The sequence below is a fragment of the Equus asinus genome, chromosome 3, assembly GCF_041296235.1.
Source record: "Equus asinus isolate D_3611 breed Donkey chromosome 3, EquAss-T2T_v2, whole genome shotgun sequence".
Classification (NCBI taxonomy): domain Eukaryota; kingdom Metazoa; phylum Chordata; class Mammalia; order Perissodactyla; family Equidae; genus Equus; species Equus asinus.
The window spans coordinates 3565847-3583420 of record NC_091792.1 but is presented as its reverse complement, the minus strand read 5'-3'; the positions used below and the strand labels follow the sequence as shown (position 1 = coordinate 3583420).

The 17574-nt window shown below is 45.6% G+C and overlaps 1 protein-coding gene across 8 annotated transcripts in view; it reads left to right on the top strand.

Moving 5' to 3' along the window:
- Positions 1 to 17574, top strand: part of LEF1 (lymphoid enhancer binding factor 1) — a 114828-nt gene that overhangs the window by 85576 nt on the left and 11678 nt on the right. For 3 of the 8 annotated variants that reach the window (XM_044767419.2, XM_070504551.1, XM_044767423.2), the window contains 5 exons: positions 573 to 695; positions 1704 to 1866; positions 7843 to 7950; positions 12542 to 12590; positions 13219 to 13259. In XM_044767419.2, the coding sequence (XP_044623354.1) occupies positions 573 to 695; positions 1704 to 1866; positions 7843 to 7950; positions 12542 to 12590; positions 13219 to 13253 (478 nt within the window). In that variant the 3' untranslated portion in view covers positions 13254 to 13259. The remainder of the gene's footprint in view (positions 1 to 572; positions 696 to 1703; positions 1867 to 7842; positions 7951 to 12541; positions 12591 to 13218; positions 13260 to 17574) is intronic. The other 5 variants (XM_044767418.2, XM_044767422.2, XM_070504550.1 and 2 more) reach the window with 2 other exon arrangements.

The following is a 17574-nucleotide window of genomic DNA, read 5'->3' as shown; positions in this document are numbered from 1 at the left end:
TGGTAATGGCAACCTTCTGAAACCAAGAACTGTGGGAATCTTCCCGTCCCTCGCATGGTCAGCCCTTCTCTCCTCACGCTAGTGAAGAAGCCGCCAATACAAGGAGACTCTTAATGGGAGGGTTGCTTCAGGATGTAGGCAGAGATTTTTAAATGTGACGTCTTTAGCTTTTATTTAAAATTCATTTAAAAAGCTAAATGTTAATAAAGTGTTATATTTCCAATAATTTTTCTTATGGAAACTCTTCTCTAAAACTGCTTTGCAAGAAAAGTGACTCACTTTTTTTTTTTTTATCCTATGGCCAAGAGCCCTCCCAGGAAAATGCCAGATTCTACTGTTAGTTTGGAAAAAAATTTGTTCTACAGGGAATAGTTAGAAATATTTTCCACCTGAATACAGAAGGGAAAGAGACTACTCATCAGCCCACTGGTTTACAGTTAATCCTCCTGGGTATATCAGGATGTGTCTCCACCCTCAGCCAATAGCAGGCAGTGGATGGTCTCGAGACTCTGTCCAGCTTTTGCAACAACAGCCACTAGTACATACTGTTTTCTTCTCTTTCCTTCTTTTAGGTTTTCCCACCATATGATTCCTGGTCCACCTGGTCCCCACACAACTGGCATCCCTCATCCAGCCATCGTAACACCTCAGGTCAAGCAGGAGCACCCCCACGCTGACAGCGACCTAATGCACGTGTGAGTACTGCGTCTGGTTTCTCCTGTGACGGCTGTGAGGACTTGACGGCAGTTTCTCCTCTGCTCTCGTGGAACCTTCCCTCTCTCTCTCACTGTGAAAACTGGTGTAGCTCTGTCCCCGAGGACATTAAGCAGCTGAGTTCTCACTGTGCTGATTTTGATGCTGAGATTGGAAAGGAGCACAGACCTCAGAAGATGAAGCTCACAATCAAGGAGTTATCCTCAGAGTGTGGCCTGGAAGAGTCTGGAGCCCTCCAGCCCTGTGCGGCCGGCTTTATGGGCTCTGATGGCGGGGAAGCACCTGCCGGCACCTGAGGGCGGTAGATTGGGAGGGTTCAGTGCATGTCCTGTGTGAATGCCCTCACCCGCTTTGAGGCTTCATAGCTCAGGTTTCAGGGTTCAGGGGAAGGCCAGCCCAGGACTCCCTCTGGGGCCAGGTTGTGTCAGGTTGTTACAGCAGGGCTGGGGTCCCTGAAGACATTGGTGATTGGGTTTCTTAATATCTGGGGTTTGTAGACTGGGACGGGAGGATGGGTGACAGGGAGCATGGGATCGTCCAGAAAACCCAAATGGAGGCAAGGCCAAGATGCTTTCGTTTGGGGAGAGAGTCTAAGTTTCACCAGCTCCTAAAGACCCTTGACCCCCAGAGTTAAGAACCTCAGTTGTGCAAGGGGAATGACCACCCATACGAGGTGTTCACCTTTTCCTGAGGTGACCCAGGAGCTCAGCCTCAGGGCCCTAGATGGAGCATCTTCACAAACCCCTTTCCGTGTTGTATTATAAACACTTCTACAGCTGTCGGTAAACCTTCTCAAGCCAAAGGGTCCTTATTCAGAGTCCTGAGTCCCTCTTCTAAGTTGACAGTGTTCTGGGGCCTGTAGACAGCTGGGAGGGGTGTCTCCAGCCTGGGTCTGACTGAAGAGGTGAACAGATGTTCTGCTTCTCTCCTCCCATCTTTTCCTCATCCTGTCCACCCCATCCCCTGACACCACCACACCCACCTTTTAGGAAGCCTCAGCATGAACAGAGAAAGGAGCAGGAGCCAAAAAGACCTCACATTAAGAAGCCTCTGAATGCTTTTATGTTATACATGAAAGAAATGAGAGCCAATGTCGTCGCTGAGTGTACTCTGAAAGAAAGTGCAGCTATCAACCAGATTCTAGGCCGAAGGGTAAGTGGTGGCGTGGTGGGTGAATGTTCATGGAGCCATGAGCTGCTCCGTTCAGATCTGCCCAGTGTGCATCCATGTCGGGGTCATAGAAGGTGTAATCGTCAGCTGCTTGGGGAGTAACAGAGAGAACCAGACCTGACAGTCACCTTTAAGAGGGTCAAATAACAGTGCCTTGTAAACAGCAAGCTAGTTCCTGGCACACAGAAAACTTCCTGTAAATGGTACGTGCTTTCCCTGTTGCTATTCTTTAAGAGAACAAATACGAATGGAGTGTCGTTATGTACCAGGCACAGTGGTAGGCAGTAAGTAATTGCTGAGTAAAAAAGATATGGTCCTTGCCTTCACAGAGCTTAAAGTTTTGTGACAGGATGCAGATATTAGATGAATAATTATCCGATAACTATGTAATTAAAATTGTGATAAATGCTGTGAATATGAAAAGCAAGATTCTGTGAAAAAGAATAACAGGGGCCTAGGGAAAGGCCTGTCTGAGGAAATAGTATTTAAGCTGAAAACTGAGAGGGGTAGGGGTTCACCATGGGACGAGTGGGGAGGATGGACCGTCTGCAGATGACCTGACTGTGTGCACACTCTGCATGGGACAAGTGGGGAGAGTGGACCATCCCCAAATGTGCTGACTGTGTGCACACTCTGCATGGGACGAGTGGGGAGGATGGACCATCGCAGATACACTGACTGTGTGCACACTCTGCACGAGCCGAGTGGGGAGGGTGGACCGTCCATAGATGCACGGACTGTGTGCAGACTCTGCACAGGATGAGTGGGGAGGGTGGACCATCCTCAAATGCACTAACTGTGTGCACACTCTGCACGGGACGAGTGGGTAGGGTGGACCATCTGCAGATGCCCTGACTGTGTGCAGACTCTGCATGGGACGAGTGGGGAGGGTGGACCGTCCGCAGATGCACGGACTGTGTGCACACTCTGCACGGGACGAGTGGGGAGGGTGGACCGTCCACAGATGCCATGACTCTGTGCAGACTCTACATGGGATGAATGGGAGGGTGGACCGTCCACAGATGCACGGACTGTGTGCACACTCTGCACGGGACGAGTAGGGAGGGTGGACTGTCCGCAGATGCCATGACTCTGTGCAGACTCTACATGGGATGAATGGGAGGGTGGACCGTCCACAGATGCACGGACTGTGTGCACACTCTGCACGGGACGAGTAGGGAGGGTGGACTGTCCGCAGATGCCATGACTCTGTGCAGACTCTACATGGGATGAATGGGAGGGTGGACCGTCCACAGATGCACGGACTGTGTGCACACTCTGCACGGGACGAGTAGGGAGGGTGGACTGTCCGCAGATGCCATGACTCTGTGCAGACTCTACATGGGATGAATGGGAGGGTGGACCGTCCACAGATGCACGGACTGTGTGCACACTCTGCACGGGACGAGTAGGGAGGGTGGACTGTCCGCAGATGCCATGACTGTGTGCACACTCTACATGGGATGAATGGGAGGGTGGACCGTCCACAGATGCACGGACTGTGTGCACACTCTGCACGGGACGAGTAGGGAGGGTGGACTGTCCGCAGATGCCATGACTCTGTGCAGACTCTACATGGGATGAATGGGAGGGTGGATTGTCCGCGGACGCACTGACTGTGCAGACTGAAGCGGGACGGCACTGGTCCCACGGAGGGAGCTACGGGAAGGGTTTGTGGGACCAGCCATGCTTCTGGATGAACCCCGGCAAACAGAGCTGGCCACTCCTCCCAAGACAGAAGCAGATCTCTTCTACCCAGAAGCTTTAAATGGAAGGATTTCTATGGGCCGCAGACGTCTTTATTCTAGAAAAATCGCTCTGATTCTTAAAGGGTACATGTGCCAGTTTCTGGATTGCCCATTTTCTTGTCATTCCTTCTTTTGGCTATGCTGAGATGTTTTTCTGAGCACCCATCATGCAACAGGCGCTAGGCTACTGGACCAGGACTCTAGGATTTCTTTATCTGTCCACCAGCCCAGTGCCTTATCAGTCCTAGGCACTTTCCTCAGGAATGAAATGGTTTTACTTAGTATCTGAAGAGTGCTGGAGAAAATTTGAATTTTTCTAATTCAAATTGCGTTTTCACTGTAATTACACTGTAATTTTAGAAATTTTGCATCTTAATTTGTTGATGCTTTTCCTATATGTGTGGTAGCTTCTTAAATTATGACCTTGTGTTTTTGTTTTTGCAACCTCTCAAGAAACTGATGAACATTCATGAGGAGGGTTTAACAGCCTTCATGAAACTTAGAGGATTGTGTTTTAGCTGTTGTTGATAATTTTCACATATTTGTTCCAAACCTAATACATTTCAGCATTTATAAGAGAAAACATTCTGGAGATTTCCAGTCCCTGACAACAGATGGAGGAAAGCAGACTCCTGCGTTATCGATTCCTGTTGGAGAGCATAAAAACAGCTCTTTCCAATCTGCCAGACACCAGGGTTCCGGGGGTGGGTGTGGTGCTAGATTATAGCTATTTTGGTGCCCTGTGTATAATACTCTCTCTCCCTGTGGATTCTTAAACACTTAATAACAATAATTACAATGATTTCCCAAGCCAGATCCTGGCAGATGAGCAATTCCCATCATCTTTGAAGAACCCTGCCTTAAAAGCATAACGGCTGATGAGCGTTTCCCCTGACCCTTTAAAAGAAGAAATCAGAGGAAAAGAAGGACTGATGTTCTTATTTCAGCTCCTGTAAAACTCTTAGCTTTTTTTCTTTTTCAAGTTAAAGGTCCTCTGGCCCTCCAGCGGGAATTATTTTCCTGCTCAAGAGAGTGAGTAAGGATATGACATGGAGGCGTGCTTCCTATTTTCAATGCACGTTTCTAACAATTGTTACTTTCTCAGCTCCCTTAACAATCCCCAGATCAGAGCATGTGTCCGACAGGATGGTTCTCATTTGGGGTCTCCCTCTGTCTTTGATTTGGACACCTGTTTCTATTTATAGGTCTCTGAGATCTTTGATTAAGCTCAGTTTTTCTGTCCTTTCATAACTCCCCTCTGGCAGGGGAGTCCTCGCTGGCTCTTCAAAGTTCCCGGCTTTAAAATCATGAAGTTTTACACTGGGATAATTAGAATTCTTAAAAGTGGAACTTAAATCCATCGTGCAACATTTTATCTGATTTTTATTGATCTTTACTGTATCTCTAAAATAGAAATGTTCATTCATATGAATTAAAGTTTTCTTCTTCATATTATAGATAATAATAACACAAATCTTACTTTAAAGTAAGCTTTTTCTTTTCAGACCTTCCAGGGTCTTAAAAGAAGTCCATTTAGTACAAATTTACTGTCAGAATTTTTTAACTGCAGAACTGTCTTCAAATTAAATGGGTATTTTCCCAACAACTTCGTAAAACCTTGACAATGAAATTAGATTTTTTTTTTTTAAAAAAATCAACTCTTAGCTTTTCAGTAAATGAGACAGAAAAGCATTTTTAGTCAGTTGTGTTTCAGAAATTCCTATAAAGACAGACCATCTTTCTAGTTTGTGCTAGATTTTAAAGTTTTCAATGCGAAACTTTAAAGCCATCGTTTTGCCCGATGATTTTCTCTGGTAAACGCTCTTTTATTTGTGAGTACGTTTTTTGCGTTAGAAACATCAGGGAACTAAGAGCAGTTGAAAAGGCGGGTGAGCGGTTTATTCTGTGGCCTGCTCTGTCTCCTTGCATTTTGCTGAGTTTCGTTAGCTGGGTCCCTTTGTCACCCTGAGTTTCCTGCTGTAAAAATACCTGGCTGTTTAACTGGTTGTTTGGGTAGAAGACTCAACCTCCATTTGTATTTTGGGAGATGTGTTGTTTACACTTCCAGGTTTTCTTAGCAAGTTATTAAGCTGCCATAAATTATATAAAGTCTTGCTGATATATTGGAGGAGGATAAGAGAGATTATTTGTCAAGTGAACAGACAAATTTATAAAGTAAGGCTTCCATCCTTTCTTAACTTTTCTTCCTTTTTGGTAACAACTTTGCCTCTTGTCGATCACATTAGCACCAGAACTGTGTCAATAGTAACCATCAGTTTTTTCTCAAAAAAAGAAAATCGAGGCCGATCTTTTCCGTTGTGTCCAGTTGGCACTGTCCCCCTGTGATGGTCCCTAGGACAGGTGTGTGTCTCACATTTAGAAAGGCCATCGCCAGTGGAGACAGTCGACCTCTCCTGCAGTCTGCACGGTAGCCACTGCCCCAGACGTCCTCCTGGGCGTGGCTGGGCCCGCTGTGCCCGCCCCGCCCTACGCAGAGCCATGTCTCAACAACTTTCTTCAGACTTTTTTCTGCCACCTCCCCTTCCCCCCTTCCTTTTTAAGGAAAGCATTTTGCCTGATTTGCCCTTAGGCTCAGGCCGAGTCCCGCAGTGTTGTGCTCCTTAACTGTGCACTCCGCGCTTGTAAAGCAGTTGAGGTTAGGTCGTCCTCCTTGCCCAGCACCGAGCCCCGGCCTCTAAGGGGCTCTCGAGAGCCATGCAGTGGAGCCCTCCAGCTGGGCTCGGGGCATCCCTGCTGAGGCTGGAGTGCATGTGGTGCTGTGGCCCAAGGGCTCAGTGCTCTTCTTGACATCAGGGTCTCATTCTCCCAGCCAACAGCAGCCACAGGGCCTTCTGCTTTCTTCAGGAAATCTTCCTGGCCATGCCTGACAGGCTGCATGCAGGGGACGAGGACTTCTCCTCTCTCACCAACCTGTCCCTTCCTCCTCCTTGCTCTCCCCAGTCCAGCCACACCTTTCTTTTCTTTTTCTTATGACTTTTAAAAGCAGGAAGAGGAAAATTAAAGTCAAATGTAGTATGGACATGAAGGAGAAAAAATCACGTGGCTTTGAATGGGAAGGAAGTGACCTGGAGAGCTCCACACCCCAGAGCTGGGAGAGCAGGGGTCCGGAGGCCCCGGCTGTGCGAGAGCACGCATGCATGTGCGTGTGTATACATACACATGGTGCGGGCTCAGGTCTACTCCTCCTGTAGCCACTGCCTCTGTGCCATTACCTCCAGCCAGTGGATCCCCCAAAGCCCAACCCGTTGTCCTGGGAGGTTCGGTTGACAGGTCCTGGCATTTGGGAAATAGGGACAATACTTGAAAACTACCTACTTGGGACCTGGGGCAAGTTGTGTGCAGACACATGCAAAGCGATGTGCAAATATAAGGGGCTTAAAATCCCCAACAGACACCTGCCTCCATCAGCTGTTGTGCTGTGTGTGCTATGAATCAGTTAGATACCAGGGAGATGGGAGGTTTGCAGGATATCAGCCCCTGCCTTCTCCACATCAGATACTATAGTCTCCAATTCCACATGGCAAAATAAACTCAGATAATGCTCCTTGCTTTCCATCAGAAGGAAGCTAAAAGCCCCGGCCATAAAGCGTGCGTGTGTGATTGTGCCGCGTCCTCCCCACAGACGAGGAGCATTTCTATGAGTGTCAGGAGGGGTGAAGACCCTCAGGCACACACACTGACTTCTGACATCCTGCTGTCAAGACAGGACCATCTGATGGAGGCTTCAGACACTCTGTGTGACACGGTGGGGGAGTGTCCATGGAGGCAAGGCAGGATGTGTCTGTGTGGAAAAGACATCTGGAATTACCAGATTTTGCATAAATAAATGGTGTTCGGGCTCAGATATCAGAATGTGCTACAAACGGAAGAAGGGCTGATTGGGTGTTGAGGTGCACTGGGGAAAGCGCTTTCTAATCGATGCTGGACCAAGCTCGCTTGTTTCGGACGCTGTCATTGACTTGGATGTGTCTCAGGTGCCGTTGAAGAACAGGACCCAAAAAACCAAAGTTTGAGTTTCTCTCTCGCCACCCGACCCCAAGTGGGTTTCAGTGGCACTTGGTCTTCTTCCCATTTAAAGATAAATCAACGCTTAAATGCTCAATGTTTTCATTCTTTAATGTTTGAAACATGAAACATGTAATAATGTTGCTGTTCTGCTCACTGTCATTTGATTTTTTCCCTCCTTTAGTGGCACGCCCTCTCCCGTGAAGAGCAGGCTAAATATTATGAATTAGCGCGGAAGGAGAGACAGCTACATATGCAGCTTTATCCAGGCTGGTCTGCAAGAGACAATTATGTAAGCCCCTTCTGCATCCAGCACGCCCGCTCTCCCCCCCTCCTCCTCCTCTCTCTCTGGCTTTCCGTGAAGGAAGTGTGTTTTAGGTGTATCTAATGCTGGTACTATTTCCTGCTTTTGGAAGTTAATGAACTTTGCAATAAAGATTTCATGGATATGTCGCATTTTGAAAGCTTTGAGCTGTCCTAATTATTTTTTTTGGCTATACATGCTAATGAATTTTTTAGAGTAAAACTTTTAACAAAAATCTTATCGTTAAAACATTTGTGATAAGGATTTTTTTTAATCCCATAATCTTGTCATGTAAAGGCAACTTAGTAATAACTAGTTACCTTACCTTCCAGGATTTTTTCTGTGCATATGTTTTTATTTTTTACTTGTTTATAAGTGTGTTTGTGGGGGGGGGGTACATACACTTTTGTGTCATGCTTCTTGTTCATATAGAATAAGCATTTTTCTGTTACGACAATGTTTCTGTGTCCGTTTTAATGGCTATACGATACATTTCATTGAGTGAACGTCACAATTTACTTTACTATTTTTTCCTACTGTTAGACATTTAAGTTGATTTCTATTTTTTACAGCTGGAAATAAGCCTGCAATGAACATACCTGTGAATAACAGTTTTGTCTGTATTTAGGACTATTATTTCTGTAGCATAGAATTGGAGTAGTGGAATTGTTGAGTTAAAGGAAACAAATATTTTAAAGGCTCTTGATACATATTGTCAAATGGTTTTCCGAAAGGATTATATTATTTTACAATTCTTATAAACAATGTATTCAAGTGACTGTTTTGCCACAGGCTAATTAGAACTGGATAAAAAAAATTTATTTCATATTAATGTACCCTGCTGTCTATTGTGTATTTTCAGATAGAGTGGATATTATATTTTTTAAGTTATACTAATTTTATTGGCAAAATATACCTCATTTATATTGCAATTATTTTATTACTTTAGAGTTTGAACATTTTACTAATGTAGTTTTAATACAGCAAGGACTATTTCTGAGAAAGTGTAAGTGATATATTAGTTTTATCATACTTTATAGAGGAGGATAATTTTGATTATTTAAGCTCTAAATTTAAAATTTTCAAGATCATTTCCATCTTCCATGCGAGACTAGTATTTGAAATGCCAGCCAGGACAGCCTTAATATTAAGTGGAATTGTCCCTTTTAAAAAAGGTGGGGTGGGGCTGGTCCCATGGCATAGCAGTTAAGTCTGGTGCGTTCTGCTTCAGTGGCCGGAGTTCACGGGTTTGGATCCCAGGCACAGACCTACACCGCTCTTCAAGCCATGCTGTGGCGGTGACCCACATACAAAATAGGGGAAGATTGGCACAGATGTTAGTTCAAGGCTAGTCTTCCTCACCAAAACAAAAAAAAAAGGTGAGGCGGAAGCCATTAATCAATATTTAATTTAATGTGTGGTCATTGCCATGGATGGATGATCCTGTGGCGCTGCATCTGTGAGGTCATACATCCCATATAATGAGACGCCAACACTTCTGGAACATATTTCTTTCTTGTAACATGCTCTGAAGAAGAAGTCACTGCTGCTCAGGATTCGGTGCTCAATCAAACCTTGGATCCAGCCATGATGCGGAAGTCAGAGTCCTCTTGTTTGTTGCTTCTGAGCAGCAGCTCAGTGGACTCACCTGAGTCGTTGCTTTGGGTGTTTTAATAACTACCAGATGCCGAGCGTCAAGAACTGTCTTAAATGCTTTTTGTGTTGTTTTCTGATCCTCATGATAATCCCACGGCATAAACAGTATTATTGTATCTTACAAATGAGGGAAATGAGGGGCTGGGGAGGGTAAGTGATCCGTCCAAGACCGTGTAGTGGCTAAGCTGCAGGTCAGCCCAGGTCTCCCCGTCCTCACAGTGGATGTGGTTTCCCTTCTCCAGGGCGGACTAGCTCAGTCTCCCAGTGCTTTCTTCAGAAGACTGCTTTACTTAAAGTTTTCTCCTCTGAACGGGGCTTCTGTTCTCTGGGCAGTAATTAGCATCTTTCTGCATAGAGCCTCTGCAATGCCCTTTGAGTGGGAAGATCAATCTCCCACCTAAAGAGTTTCAAAAGTGCCCGCTCCCCGCCCACCCCTGGTCCTGGATCTCTTTGGATGCTGTTTACCTAAAGGGAGAGTGACCTTCCCTCTTTGACCCATGGAAGAGCTTGGCTGTGCTGTGACTTTGCATAGATTTATTAGCACTGCTTGTTCAGCATCTTCGAATGAAGTTTCTGTTTCTGATCCCTAAGTAAAGGAGTGGCTTTTCACTTTTTAAAAGAGTTAACACATATTCTCTCTCGTGCTCGCTCTCTCTCCCTTTCTCCATGTGGAGAAATGGGAAGAAAGTAGTTTTAAAGAAAGCCAGTGTAATGTGAATTTACCATTAAAGATTTTCCTCCGCTCAATTTTTTTCCCACAATTTTTAAAGGAAATTGTTTTGCTTAACTTGATTTTATGATCCTCCTTGAATGAAGGGGAAACCCTGCTTTGCTACATACAATTTTTATAATAATCAAAATAAACCTGTTAGTAAGGAAACAGAAGTCAGTCACGTGGTAGCACTTTAGCTGAGGGTGTCCTTAAAATGACAGTGTGGGCAGAGAGTCGAACAAGACGCAGGCCTGTATCTTAGCCTCAGTGTCAGTGCTATCCTGGTCCTCTCTGAGATCATATTAAGTATATATCTCAATGATTTAATATTAAAATGCCCTATTCTATGACATCATAGATTTTAGAACTTTGTCTTTATAACCTGTTTTTTATAACTTTTATAACTGAAGTCCTTGTAAATCAGCAGTGCACATATTTTCTTAGGTGAGATCAGTAAGGCATTTTTGTATTGTTAGAGCTCTTAAATTTAGTGCTTAATAACCCCAGCACAGTCAGGCATCGCTTAGTGACGGGGACACGTTCTGAGAAAGGCAGAGTCATCGTGCAAACATCATACGCTGTGCTTACACAAACGTAGATAGTACAGCCTGCTGCACGCCTAGCTTTGTGGTACTAATCTTCCGGGACCACCCTCATATATGCGGTCCATTGTTGACCAAAACGTCATTATGTGGCACATAACTGTATTACATGTAATTTCAATGAAAAATATTTTTATCTTTACCATACGTGAATTTCATTTTTTATCTAAGTTGACATTAATACCTCTAAACTGTGTAGGTCTTTTTGTCTACCATAGATGTAGATTCTCTTGGAATGCTGGTTTATACCTAGAATATAGCATAGGTTATTTCAGAAAACCCCTCAGGCCACCGTCACGTGGTCTAGGCCTGTGCCACCCGGGTGGCAGAGACGAGCTGAGAGACTCAGGCCATGTGGCGAGCGGCCCTCACAGCACCTGTGAAGCGTCAGCTTATGGTGGTGAGCTCTGCCTGAGGGCGGTGGAGGGGTCTGGAAGGTTCCCGGAAGAGGTGACACTTGGGAGCCAGGAGGAGAAAGTGAGGAAGGAGGTTCCAGACACATGGACCAAGGTCACAGCACATAAAACCATAGTGACTGTGAGAGGAAGAGAGCCATGCCTGTGAGAACGCACCCTCCCTCCCTCTGCCCCCTCCCCCTGGAGGACCTCTCATCGTCCTAAAAAAGACTGCTTCATTTTTGACCGGCCGGAGTATCTGCTGTTGGCCTCCGTGTTTGTGAGGATAGTTTCAGTCAACTTTCCAAAGCTTTAAAGCCTCAATGGTCAGGTCACATGACACGAAGAAAAACTATCTTTTATATACTTACACAGTACATTCAGTATGATCTTATTTTCATTTTTCGTGTGTTAATGTGATTATTATGGCAGACATAAGATAGAGATACTGGATGTGGTATGTGTTTTCTTCCAGTTATTTGAAAATACCATCCTAATCCAGGTTGGTCATTTACTCTTCATATAAATCAAATATATGCCATGTCTGTGCCCTTTTACAGTTATCGTTTGAGGGCAAAGTAATTATGAAGAAAAACGGAAAATTAGACCACTATTAAATGGGACCTAAAGTTGTCAATTGGTGGTTAAAGTGATTTTGAAATGTATTGAAATGTAAAGTTGCATACATATCCACGTCACTGTGTCTGTGTTAGGAAGCCAGGTCCTCACCTGCCAGTAATAGTCTTCCCCGTACGCTGCTCTCGGTGGTCACGTCCTGCCTGTGCCATGGGGCCGGCGCCTCAGTTAACGTTGGGATCGTTTAATTACATGGTGGGATTCACAGCGAGGAGGCCCCACCATGAACACCACTGGGAGTGGGTTCCGCATGTGGTGGTTCGTAATGGAAGGCAGGCCTCCCAGTGGGCTTTCCTCGGAGGCAACTCTGGGGCCACAGCCCTGGGATGTCACGCTCCTGGTATGAATGTGAGACGGCTCCCACGTCAGTACTGAGGATGCTGACTGTGAAGCTGTGGAGGCAGAGGGCACAGAGAGGGAGGACCCATCTTCTCTCTCCCTCGCGCTGGCTGTTTCTTGGGAAATGGGAGAGAGAGGGAGGGCGAGGCTCTTTTCCTCTCTGAGGACCCCCTGCCTGTCGTGTGTCATGTCCAGCCCCATGCTCACAGTCTGTAACGTGACATGTGCCTCTCTTCCAGGGTAAGAAGAAGAAGAGGAAGAGAGAGAAGCTGCAGGAGTCCACGTCAGGTAGGCGCCGTGCACTTGCAGCCCGTTCCTGCTAGGCGGCCTGCTCTGTCCACACACTGCTTTATCCTCCGCTGTGACTCGTGCTTCTTCACTCTGCTTTTCTTCCTGAAATTCCTTAAATGTGTTTAAAAGACCTTTCTTTTAAATGTGAAGGTGCCTCTAAAGCTCCTTCCCGAACCCTGTCATCTGGAGTCCTGGTTGTTGACTGTGGTTGTTTTTCATTCTATTTTTGCTTTTATTGTCTTTGTTTTCTTTGCTTGAACACTTCTGCTGTTTTTCTATTTGCAAAACTCACAAGAATATTTTTTGTGATGATTCTCTAATGTGCTGCTACCCATGTCCCCTTGAGAATCCTTTCTGTGGTTTGGGTTGTTTAAAAATGGCAAACATGATGTTAGGGTTGACCTTTCCTGTCTGTTAATTCAAGGCATCGATCACTGAGGTCCTGTTTATGTCCCCTTTTTCTTTCATTAAAAATAAGGCCCCTACTTGTGCTGCACAGATAAAAATGGCCGGTGTAAGAACCATGAAAAGTAAAGCAGACAAGTGCACACGATGTTGTAGCTGCTGTTTGCAATGTACAAAACCCTCTTCAATAAAAGTTTGTTAAAGACACAATTTTCTGCAGGTACAGGTCCCAGAATGACAGCTGCCTACATCTGAAACATGGTAAGAACGACTCTCTGGTCCTCCTGCTGACGTTGGGTGTAAACAGAGGCACGTGCTTGTGGCTCTTCTTGCTCACACCAATGCCATTCGACATCGCTCCTTTAAGAAGAAACTCCACCAAAGTCAAATTAGCTCTTTAAAAAATCCGATGGTTTTGATACCAGCTGGGTGTTTGCGATGTGGCGTGTAGCTCGTCTTCCTCTTCTTCCCTTTCTGCCCCTTTGATCTTTCTCCATCGCCCCCCGATCTTCTCTGCCATTCCTTGCTGACCAGTGGCAAATCCACCTGCTTAACGACAAGAACAGAAACCATCCAGCACAGTGCTGTCTTACTCTGCCAGCCAGGGCTGCGTGTGAGGAGCCCGGCCTGCACCAGCCCGGGTCGCAGCAGGTCTTGCTCTGTAGACGTCTTCCCAATTGAGATGATAATAGACATTTAAAAGGAACCTACTTGTTTCTAATAAGAAAGATAGGTGTGCTTCATTTTTTCTGTTATTGAAAAATACGGCCTGGGCGCTTATTTTAGTAACTGTGTTCTGCTACTGAGAGTGTTTCATTATTGGTAACCATTGCTAGATCTCACTCTAGTATTGATAGGTAATGTTTATTTCATTTCTTTTTGCTATAATTGTCTTATGCTGACCACGTGAGCACCAGCCCAGGTGGGAACCTGGCTTTGAACCTGGCTCCCTCTCCAGGGCTAACATCCAAGGCCTGTCAGTTCTCTTCTGAGTCTGTCTTGAGTCTCACTTTCCTCTCACACTCATCGCTGCCACAGCCCCAGCTCAGGTGCTCAAACTTCCCATCTGGATTATCGTAAGAGCCTTGGGATAATTTCCCTGCTCCAGACTTCCTTCCTGCCAGTTCATCCTCCCTGTTGCTCCCAGAGGGATTTGCTAAAACACAGGTTGCTTGTGTCACTTCCCGACTTGCAGACAGCCAGTGCTTTTCACAGTCTGCAGACTGAAGTGCAGACCCCGATGTGCGGATCTGCCCCCACCCACCCCCCCAGTCCTGCCTTTGCTCACTCTTGCCCTCGGCCTCTCCTTGCCTCCACCCGAGCTCTTCTGAGTCCCATGCTCAGTCCAGACTAAATTATTAGCAGTTTCCCAAATAGATGTCAGCCGCCACACCTGCTGCCCGCCCCTGTGCTTGGACCGCGGCTCCCCTGCCGGAGGACGGATGCTCTGCACACTCTGTCTTAGAAGAAGAGCATTGGCCTGCAGGTCATCTGGTTCTTGGCTAGAACCGGAGGAGCCCACTCAATCTTTTAGAACTTAATTTTGGTGCTGAAATTTCAGCGGACTTTGCAAAGGAGCCTGCAGAGGTTTTTGGTACCAGGTAGATCTGAGTTTCAGATCAGCTGTTTGCCAGGGCGATCTGCTTCAGCTTTCTCATCGTTTTTCTCATCCGTGAGACGGGAATAACACCACCGACCCCCGCACTGTCTGCGTGTCATCCTTGCCCCCATGTCCCTCCACCCCTTACCACGCTCACTCGGCCTCAGCTTCCTGAGCTCTGGTCAGGCTCCCCAGGTTCTTCAAAATTTCATCATTGTAGTTTTTGGATATCAAAACTCTTCTAAACTAATGCTGAGAGGCAGGCTTTTCTTCGAGTGAAAAGACGATCATCCCTTCATAGGTGACCAAACAAGGTACCCAAAAATATGGCAGACCATGTCCATATTTAACTTCACATCTGTGAATCGCGGCCTCTTCTGAGCTGGCCTCCCTGCCCCTGGGAGCTCCTGGCGTCCCAGCGGAAGTTATTCCAGTAGCGAGCACATACACAGGCTTCTGCATTATGGTTTTTTTTGCATCTTTGTCCTCTTAATGACTGAGCACGTGGGTGAGGACAGAGTCCTTCCACGCTCCGCCTCTAAGTGGAAAACCCTCCGAGTGCGATGTGCTCGGGGCCACATTCGTTGATTTATACTCCATCTTTGGTTTGCACCAAATCTTTAATACTATTTCTATTAAAAATCACACAGAAATGTATTTCTTTACTTCAGACTTTGGTATTCGATTTTATGTCCTTACTGGTGAACACATGTATTTTAGAGTCGAAGACTGGGCTGAGTGTATCTTTATCCTAGGATGTATCCCAAACATCTTTCTTTTTTTTAATTAAGATTATGATAGTTAACAACCTTGTGAAATTACAGTTGTACATCATTATTGTCATGTTGTAGGTACACCACTTCACCCCTTGTGCCCTCCCCCCACCCCCCCTTTCCCCTGGTAACCACTGATCAGTTCTCTTTGTCTATATGTTAACTACCACCTATGAGTGGAGTCATACAGAGTTCGTCTTTCTCTGTCTGGCTTATTTCACTCAACATAATACCCTCAAGGTCTATCCATGTTGTTGTGAGTGGGACGACTTTGTCCTTTTTTATGGCTGAGTAGTACTCCATTGTACATATATACCATATCTTCTTTATCCAATCATCAGTTGCTGGGCGCTTAGGTTGGTTCCATGACTTGGCTATTGTGAATAATGCTGCAATGAACATAGGGGTCCATGGGACTTTTGGAATTGCTGATTTCAGGTTCTTAGGATAGATACCCAGTAGTGGGATGGCTGGGTCATAAGATATTCTATTTTTAACTTTTTGAGAAATCTCCATACTGTTTTCCATAGTGGCTGCACCAGTTTGCATTCCCACCAACAGTATATGAGGGTTCCTTTTTCTCCACAGCCTCTCCAACATTTGTCACTCTTGGTTTTGGATATTTTTGCCATTCTAACAGGTGTAAGGTGATACCTTAGTGTAGTTTTGATTTGCATTTCCCTGATGATTAGTGATGATGAGCATCTTTTCATGTGTCTATTTGCCATCCATATATCTTCTTTGGAGAAATGTCTGTTCATGTCTCCTGCCCATTTTGTAATTGGGTTTGATTTTTTGTTGTTGAGTTGTGTGAGTTCTTTATATGTTATGGAGATTAACCCTTTGTCAGATAAATAACTTGTAAATATTTTTTCCCAATTAGTGGGCTGTTTTTTTGTTTCAATCCTGTTTTCCCTTGCCTTGAAGAAGCTCTTTAGTCTGATAAAGTCCCATTTGTTTATTCTTTCTATTGTTTCCCTCGTCTGAGGGGTTATGGTATCCAAAAAGATTCTTTTGAAGCTGATGTCAAAGAGTGTACTGCCTATATTCTCTTCTAGAAGACTTATTGTTTCAGGCCTAATCTTTAGGTCTTTGATCCATTTTGAGTTTATTCTAGTGAATGGTGAAAAAGAATGGTCGATTTTCATTCTTTTACATGTGGCTGTCCAGTTTTCCCAGCACCGTTTGTTGAAGAGACTTTCTTTCCTCCATTGTAGGCCCTCAGCTCCTTTGTCAAAGATTAGCTGTCCATAGATGTGTGGTTTTATTTCTGGGCTTTCAATTCTGTTCCATAGATTTGTGCACCAGTTTTTGTACCAGTACCGTGCTGTTTTGATTACTGTAGCTTTGTAGTATGTTTTGAAGTCAGGGATTGTGATGCCTCTAGCTTTGTTCTTTCTCAGGATTGCTGTAGCAATTCTGGGTCTTTCGTTGCCCCATATGAATTTTTAGGATGTATCCCAAACATCTTTTTTCTTTTTTAAAAAGAAAATAACTCACAGCTGTCATTGTACTTTCTTGTCACTTATTTTTTCTCAAGGTTGTAGTGTCCCCTCTGCTCTAACCAGAAAAACAAAACAGTGCCCCTCCGTCACCAACAGCCTGCTGAGGCTCTGTGGGGGGCTTCACCCAACCCCAGTCTGTGTCCTGGCCCCCTCTCGTTGCTGGGTCAGTCGCAGCGTCTCTCACTGCCAGGAGAGCAGCACTGACCGTCATTTGATAGACTTGTGGAGCAGACGGCCGCTCAGCCTGGCCTTCCTAGAGGTTTCAGTGTGTTAGGGTGACGTGTTCCTACCCCTCCCTGACTCCGAATTTGTTTTAGGCATTCAGAACCTTCTGTGTGTGGCATCCACTTGTTGAGTCATCATCAGCATTTATTAAACACCTGATAAATGCCAGATTGCGTCGTAAGACCTGGAAATGCAGTGTCAGATGAGGCACGAAGGTCCCGCTTCTCGTGGTGCTCACGGTGCTGTGAGGGCAGTGCATAAAAAATGGGCAGACGGTACCAGGGCTGGGATAACAATAAGACGGCTGGTGACTTGGTGGTCTGCTGTAGGCTGGGAGGTCAGGAAGGGCCCTTCTGAGGAAGTGACACTTGGTAATAGTCAGTCGTCATCCCTGAAAAGCAGGGGATGTTCTGTGTATGGCGCTGGAACAGAGCAGTGACAAAGAAATGGAAGACAAGGGACCAAGCGGCGTG